The 9040-nt window shown below is 36.5% G+C and overlaps 1 protein-coding gene across 1 annotated transcript in view; it reads right to left on the bottom strand.

Moving 5' to 3' along the window:
• Positions 1 to 557: 557 nt before the first annotated feature.
• LOC110017882 (phosphatidyl-N-methylethanolamine N-methyltransferase) overlaps positions 558 to 9040 on the bottom strand; it is a 14490-nt gene continuing 6007 nt past the window's right edge. The window contains exon 2 of the mRNA XM_020715035.1: positions 558 to 877. Coding sequence (XP_020570694.1) covers positions 628 to 877 — 250 coding nt within the window. The 3' untranslated portion in view covers positions 558 to 627. The remainder of the gene's footprint in view (positions 878 to 9040) is intronic.

The following is a 9040-nucleotide window of genomic DNA, read 5'->3' as shown; positions in this document are numbered from 1 at the left end:
AGCTTGTTTGCTTAGTGAGCAGAACAAGAGTCGTTCATGAACAAAAAATCGTTTTGACAACTCGAATCATGAAGTTGTAGGATGTTAAGGGTTGAGACAAGATTTAAATCCTATTATTTATAATAAAACTTCATTTAAATATAATTTAATATATTTTTAATCATGACTCGTTAAATTAACGAATGAATTGAACATGATTTTCTTAACGAGCCAAACAAGATCTATTCGCGAACGAGCTGTTTTGACAGCCCCACATGAGACATTATCTCCAACAGGAGTTGTCATATCACGAGAAATATCTCTAAAACAAGGCATGATGCTTGAAATTACATAACCAATCATCCATCTTTTTAAATACTCCTCCATCGTTTAAAACTTCCCTAATGCACAAACCTACAATTAATTGGCCATCATTAATTCTAAATCCATCATTACAAAAAAATGAAAAATAGGAATGATGGCATAGACAAATTTTATAAAATTTAATAATCACATAATCATAATCATAATAATAATTATTATAATTATTATTATAATTAATAAAATTAATCCCAAAAAGCCATAAAACAAAAACAAACTCCTTTATTTCCCTAAAAAAATGTGTCAGTTTTGGAGTTGAGGCCAAACTCATGAGAGAGGTTTTGCTCGAGTAGTTGGATCTTCCTTGGACTCCATATGCATCATGAACAAGTAGCCAAGTATCCAAAATAACACATAAGGATAAGGAACAAAAGATAAGCATGCCAGAAGGCTGAGTATGCTTCCCACATACTGAGGATCCTTTATGTATCCAAAAGGGAAATCTGATACCCATGGAATGTTCTTCCCAAAGCGTACCCCATAGTATGTGCCAGCCTCACCTAGCAAATAATAAACCCTGCAATTTCAACACTAAGTATGTGCCAGCCTCATAATTTTTAAGGAAGAAAAGAACTTAGTTAATGCATGAAGCTCTCATGGTTTTAAAAATGAATTTTTTGCATGTAATTTTATCATTTTTTATATGGCTCAAGTTCATGGCCTTTAGGTTCGTATGCTCGAGTTCTATAATTTTAAGCTAAATTGATTTGGTTGTGATTGTATGTAATGTTGCTCGCTTAGGCGTTTATGCTGAAAATTTTGCCAAGTTGTAGTGGAAATTATGAGCTCAATAAAATCTTCAAATAGTAAGGAATTTAGAAGATAATGTTAGCAGAATAAAGACAAAGTGAAAAAATAAGTTGCTTTGTCCTTTTCCAGCCCTACAAATAGCACTCAAAATATTCATTCCAAAACTAACATTTTTTTTCTTTTTTTCATATTCTTTGTTATTTATGTGAATATGTTGAGGGAGAGAACTTCGTTGAGAACTTAACAAACTTGATCATTTTACATCCATGGGCTACTTGGGGTGTCAAAATATTCTATGAAGAGACAACTCAATTGTGACAATTCTAATATTTCTTTTCTACTTGTGTGCAGAAAACGGTTCAAAAGCACCATTTTGTTTTTTGGGCAGGATAAACACACGAACCCAACTATTTATAATTCATCATTTTATTTTTAATCAATGCACTGATGGTATGAGCAGGTTCCAAAGAGCCTTATTTCATTTTTTTCACTTGATTAGTACCAAAAAACATTTCAAGGCACACAACAACAATTAATATGAAAAAGCAAAATATTAAACAGACTCGAGTGATTACATCAATAAGCTAAATACTTATTTAATGATGACTAAAGCTTCTTAATCAATTCATCTAGAGGCAATGGCATAAGGAAACAAAGAGATTGGTTTAGTTCCAAGAAATAACCTTCGTTTGCTCATGATCAAACCTTCATGCATAAAATAAACAGATTCTCCAGTGCATAGAGGTCATAGGCCATTTACCTTCAAGTGACAAACAATTTAATGTTGATGGATACTGGCCAATCCTTTTAAAATACAAATTCATTTAGGCCTCGTTTGGGGCTGCTTATTTTCCGCGGTGTGGTGTGAAAACGCTTAGGTGTGCGTTTGATAACTGCGGTGAGGCCGCTTATTGGATAATTCATTTGAAACGCAGGCCGTAGGTTCGACCCTGCAGTCCTCGTTTCTTCGCGATTTATTTACGGGCTACCCCGCTATTTCGTCCAGCACACCACTCGCTTGAACCCTCTCCTCTCTCGTGATTGTTGCCCTAAATTTCCTCTCCCGATCCCCTTGGATCCGTGGCTCCGGTGGGTAGGGCTTGGTTCCGTTTGGTTTTGCCATTCTTCCTCTTCCTCTCCCCTCTATTCTTTGGCTCGGTTTGGATCATTGGCTCTCCGCCCTCTGTGAGTAGGTCCCTCTCTCCCATCTGTTTTGGTATTCTCTACCTTATCTATGAAGGCAGTTTGATTTTGCAAGTATTTATGCGCAATGGTTTTCCTGAGTTCTATGTGTTGTTATCGTTGGATGGTTTTTCGTTGATGTTGGATTTTGGGATTTTTCTGGATTCTCCGTGTTATACTCGGTTAATGATTTGGGTTCTTTATGCTACATCTGATTGATTGATTTGGTTTCTCTTTGCTTTATTCGGTTAATGTTGATGGCTGAAAGTTGGTGGTGGTGGTGATTGCATGTGGAAATTAATTGGAAATGCAATGGATGTTGCCTGAAATTCGGTCGTTGTTACCCAAAATTTGGTAGAGGTGGTGGTGTGTGGTGTTGTGTGTCGATGTGTTGGTGTGTGGTGTGAAAGTGGTGGTGCGATGTGTGGTTGTGTCGGTGTGTGGTATGGAGGTGGTGCTGTAGTGTGTGGATGTGAAGGTGCTGGTGTCGGGAGGTTGTGTGGTGTGGAGGGGTAGAGTGTGGATGTGTTTGTGTGGTGTGGACGTGGTGGTATAGGAGAGTAGTGTGGTGTGGAGGTGGTGGTGTGTAGTGTGGTTGTCTGGTGAGGCGGTTATGGTGTATGCTATGGAGGTAGTGGTGTGGTTTGTGGATGTGTTAGTGTGTAGTGTGGAGGTGGTGGTGTGGTGTGAATGTGTTGGTGTGTTAATGTGGAGGTGGTGGTGTGGGGTGGTTGTGTGGTGTGGAGGTGGTGGTGTAGGAGAGTTGTGTGGTGTGGAGGTGATGGTGTAGGGTGTTTGTGTGGTGAGAAGGTGATGGTGTGTGGTGTGGAGGTGATGTGTAGGTTGTTGTCTAGGCAGTTGTCATGATATTATAATAATGTTATTTTTCTTTGAGTTGTGGTAATTATTTTTTATGGCAAATATTTATGTTTGATTAATTCTTTTCACGTTAGTACTATAATGGCTAAAGATAAAAGAAGTCGGTTCATCTGTTGTGTGGGATTATGATACAAAAATAATATTGTGACATTTGTCTTAAAGAAGTCGAATTAACAAATAGATCAACAATCTATTTTAACGAGAAGATATGACAAAATATTATTAAAAAATTCAAAGAAAGGACAAACATGAAGTACGATCGAATGCAATAAAAAAACAAATAAGATCAATTATAAAAACATTGAAAATTTTGAAAAAAAATGAAAAGAGGATCCACGAGCTCGGGTTGGGATCTGATAAAGCGAACAATTGATGCTTCAGATGAATAATGTGCTGAGAGATTGGAGGTGAGTATTTATGAAACGTCCACTGTTATTATCAAATTTTCAATTTTTTCAGATGCATCAGCATATCCATCTCCTATGACTTTGTAGGTGGTGCCAAATGCTAAATAGTTTAAATTCAGTGACATCATGCCTGAGCTGGAAGAGATGTTAGACGATATGTTTGGTAGAGTCGTGGCAACAGACAATAATGCATGGGTCTCTAGTGAGGGAGGGTTTGTTGGCATACCTGAAAACCTGAATGTTGAACAAATAGACGATTCCAATGAAGGCCCTAGTCTGAATCTCAAAGATGTTGAATCCACCAACTGATCAAAGCGTCCTAAGGTTGAGAAAAAGAAAAAAGGTGTTGTTTTCATTAGAAGCCAAATTTCATCACAAATGACCCTAACACATCACAAACAACATACATTCAACAAGTTATGCAAATTCTGGAGGCAGCTCCAGACATATATAAAAACATGTCATTATATTGTTATCTATGAAATTGCTTGAAGAAACGACCTGAAAAAAGTTTTTCATGAAAACATGAACACTTGAATTTCAATTTATTCTAGTTGAATATTTTATATTTGTTGAATATTTTATATTTGTTTTTCGATGGGCCATTGTCCATGCTGCTCTAGATATTTGATGTTTCATTGAGACGCAGTTAATGCTGCTTTGGATTTTTATTTTTCATCGTAATGTTTAGTATTTGCTTCTCAAATTTTATTTACAATTAGTGTTACAGTTCAAAGAATTATTTAATAGTAGCTAATTCGGCGATTCTTATGTGTTAGCTATGTCGACATTGAATAACATGAATAAAAGTACAGAAAGATGCAGAAGAATTAAAGTTGCGTTGTGTTTGATGTATGAGTATTATGACTCATACGTAGCCCGCTTTCATTGCATTACATCTCCATACATTGGTGACAAGTGGGTTGGGGAGTTGCTTGTAAAGAACCCAACAAGATTCAAGAATATGCTCTATATGACACAACCCACATTCATCGATCACTTGAAGGAGCCACATATGAATCATGAACTTCATGGCTCCTCCAGAATGACTTCACTAGAAGTGTTAGTGATAACCATCTACATATTATCACATAATGAATCTATAAAGAAAGCTATGAAATAATTCCAACAATCATATAAAACAATTAGTAGATATTTTTCAGTTGGGTTAAATGCTCTAGACAGTTTTTTATAACAAATTATCAAACCAGCTAACCCGACATTTGAAAAGACTCCCATAGAGATTTCACATGACCGGCGGTATATGTCGTATTTTCAGATAAATCTATTTATTGATTACATCCAGATTTCAAATGAATATAACAATTTATATACTAATGTTTAACTCATTGGAACTGTATTAGAGCGATCGATGGAACACACGTGAATGCACGTGTTTTAAATAATGAAAAGATTGCATTCATCGGGCGGGGGGCGATGCAGATCATCTACACAGAATGTCATGGATGTATGTGACTTCAAAATATGCTTTATTTTTATTATGATTGGTTAGGGGGGTAGTGCACATGAGAGTCACATTTTCAAATTTATCACAAGAACTAAGAAATATAACTTTCCTCATCTACCCCCGTATTTGCTTGAGTCTGAACTAGTCAAATATTGCTTTCACTACAATACTAATCATTATATTTATGTCACATAAATATTATTTAGTCGATGTTTGATATCCATTACAAAGAGAATATCTCAAATCATTTCCTGATACAAAATATCACATTCTTGACTTCGAGAGAGTCAACAATGTCACTAGGGGTAGGAGATGTTCAATAAAAGAAACTGCTTCTTATGCGGTGTTATTGAAATAACATTTGAAATTTAGAAGAAAAAAATGAGTCATACTGCGCGATATGTCTCCATATATGTTCCTTAAACAAATGCAGATTGTGATTGTCACAATGACTCTCCACAATTATATTCGACCGCATTCTTCCTACAACGACATTGACTTCAACAGGGCTGATAAAGATCATTCACATGTCCTGTTAAAGCATATGAATATCGTCTTGGACAATCTTTATCACAGACCAATTTTTTTTTGCATGAAACTTGCACCCAGGATGAGGAATATGCAAACAAGATTATAGTGTTGAGAGAGTGAATTATAAATGTTATAATTGGAGGTTGAATGGAGGGAATGTCGGTTTTTTGGTTGACAATTTATTTGTAATGTGTTGTGAAAATATTTATTGTTTGTTGTATCAGTATTTGATACAAGTCATGTATATTTTGAATCTTAATTTTATTTATATTTTTATGCATGTATTTTTTTTCACTTCGATGGTCTATCAAACAATCGTGGATGAAACATGTCTCTAATATAAATTTTTATTGCATGTTTTCTTTTTTTTATTTTAGAGTTATATGATAAGGCATTCTACCTTAAAGGCTCTTCTGAATGACCTGTATATTGCTATTAGTTTTTGTCGGGTGTGAAATCCCAATGAATGCAACTAAGTTCTTCCCTTTTTCAGTGTTATGGTTTTTTTAGGTTATTTTGGATGACCTTTTTTTTATATGCATATGTGACACATACTAGCTCGATATTACATGGATTAAAGGTAACCAAAAATCTTTTTTTAATAAGAGATATTGTCTTCTTGCAGTAACAGATTCGTTGGCTCATATACTGTGTTCTCTGAGACCTCACATCTGTATAAAACTTTAATTGATTAATTCTATTATTCATTTTCACTAATGTTGCCTCTAAAGGTCCGTGTTATGTGGCTTTAAGCCTTTAGAAAAAATGAGCTCCATGATTTTTGGTATCTCCAGAGCATTGTATTGCTATTACGAATTACAATGTTCCTTGTTTACTTCACGATAGTCACACAGCTACGGGAGATAGTTTTACAAATGACCGAGGAGAAGAGCAGAATGATGTAACTTCTTTAGGGGGCAGATGTGTTGGAGGATTTCATCGCCGATAATGATCGAGTGTGGAGAGTTTGCTAAGAGGACGATTGATCTCGTAACATAAATCAAATGCATTTTAAAAATAATATTATCATATTATTGTTTGTTATTTTAATAAATTTTTTTAGTTTTGATTGTCGTGTTACTCACTGTTTAGTAAGATGTCTATTTTTATTTTGTAATATTCGAACTGAATATTTGTTTTGAAGTATGGAATGTGTTAGTATGAACAGTTCTGTTATAATCAACACTATAGTACGGGCAGAAATATCATTTATTCAGAAACAACAATAGCACAAATGTTTCAAAATGCAAAAAATAAACAAACAACCAGTTTATCTGCAGTAGCTTCAGAGCAGCAACTTCCCGTCACAGCTGTTACACAACAACTTTTAAATAAACTGCAACTGCCCCAAACCGACTCTTAATCTTGAGAATTTGGAGCATAGGTCTGACCTAATTATCTGCATTCTATAGCTTATTAAAAAAATTGTGAGGTCAATTATAAGAATTAAATATTCATTATTATTAGGTAATGAGACACGTCAACAAATTTCCATCATCTGCATGACTCTCAAGACAGAGAACAAATATCGAGATAATTTTTTTAGCAATTATATTCAAACTTCGGTTAAAGTCATCCAGAACCCCGATTTCATCAAACTTACAGTCAAACTGACCAGTTTAACGAGACAGTTTCAATAATACCAATATTGGTTCAATCTGTGTCAAATAAAGCTTAGATCAAGCCATAAAACTGTTTTTGGAAGCTTTCAGTGCATAATTTAAACGTCAAATTGATTTCAAGCCTGACATGCTTATAGTCAAATGAAGCATTTTAATAAGATAAATCTAACAAACATGAGATCACTCAATTCTAACATAAATAAGACATTCAATGGTCCACCGAACGCCATCTGATCGAGGGATCCTCTTCAGGTCGTTCGACGAAGTTGTCTGGATTCCTTCCTTAATTGCAATATTGACTATATAAATAGAGCACCACCCCACTCTTTAGAGGGGGGCTAGCCCCTAAGCCAAGAAGAAGACCGAAACTTGGAGAAGTTGAACTCCATCACTTCTACACAGTAGATCTGACGAATACCTCCCACGCCGGCCGACGGCAGGCCAACTCCGACCATTACCTACTGGTCACCGTCTATAACAATCAGCCACCACTTGCTCCTTGCAGACAAGTCTCATGTGGAGCCGCAATGTGCATTGCAAAATTTTAGCATACACTTCAGAGTAACGAGACATCCTATAAACAACACACCCACCTGAGGTGCAAAGATGTCTCTCGAAGATCGTGTAACAATACAACCCAAATACATTGCAATGATATACCTAGAAGACAATGTCACAATGCACCCCAAATACGATGCAACGACACCTCACGATGATAGCGTAACAACGCACCCCACATACAGTGCAATGACACACCTTGAATATAGCACAACGACATACCTTGATGACTATGTAATAATGCAACTCGAATATGGTACAACGACATAACCCGATAATAGTGTAACAATGCACCCCTAAGAATGTGACTTTCTCTGAGCTCCTAAAACTCTCTAATCACAACTCACCATAATAACTTGCTTAACCAACTACGAACTACGTGGTCCACAGCCGGTGTAACTCTTGACTCTGCTCTTTGCAGCCTACAAACAACATCATAGCTCACCACTACGACCTACATAACTAACTATAACCCACTTGTTCCACAACTTGTGCATCTCCCAATTCTGGCATCTGCGGCCTACATATGTTATCATAGCTCACTATTACATACTACATGACTAAATATGACTTTTGTCATCCACAACTCGTGTAACTCCCGACTTTAGCCTCTGCAATATACTTACGTAATCACAGCTCATCGCTACGACCTATATAACCAATTACAACCTACATGTTCCACAACTCATGCAACTCCCGACTTCAGCCTCTGCGGCTTATGAGCATTATCACAACTTACAACTCACAGCTATGACCTATGTGACTAACTCTAACATACGTCGCCCACAGCTCGTGCAACTCTCGACTTTGACCTCTGCGGCCTACGAACATCATTGCAGCTCACCACTATAACATATGTGATCAACTACGACCAACATGGTTCACAAATTATATAGCTCCCGACTTCGTCCCCCGCAACCTACGAACATCATCGTAGCTCACCACTACGCCCTATGTGAACAGCTACGACCTACGCGGCTCATAGCTCTTCTTATTACGACCTTTGTGGCCAACTAACGCTTCTGAGGCAACCATCAGCGGCCCACATTACCAACTACTATCATGGCTTTCAATTACGACATACAAAAGCTAATGCTACGACTATCGTCTACAACTTCACGACGGTCTAATGCTTTTGTAATAATCGAATACGGTCTTGGCAGTCTGCTATCACTGAGAATTACATTCATTATTGTCATACTACGACTATAATCGATGAACTATTGTAGTACATTTACAATGATCATCTTTGTAACTTCATATTTCCTAATTCAGGAAAGAGA

Source organism: Phalaenopsis equestris, unplaced genomic scaffold, assembly GCF_001263595.1.
Source record: "Phalaenopsis equestris unplaced genomic scaffold, ASM126359v1 Scaffold000002, whole genome shotgun sequence".
Classification (NCBI taxonomy): Eukaryota; Viridiplantae; Streptophyta; class Magnoliopsida; order Asparagales; family Orchidaceae; genus Phalaenopsis; species Phalaenopsis equestris.
Note: the sequence above shows the minus strand (reverse complement) of the source record. Positions and strands in the feature narration are given on the sequence as shown.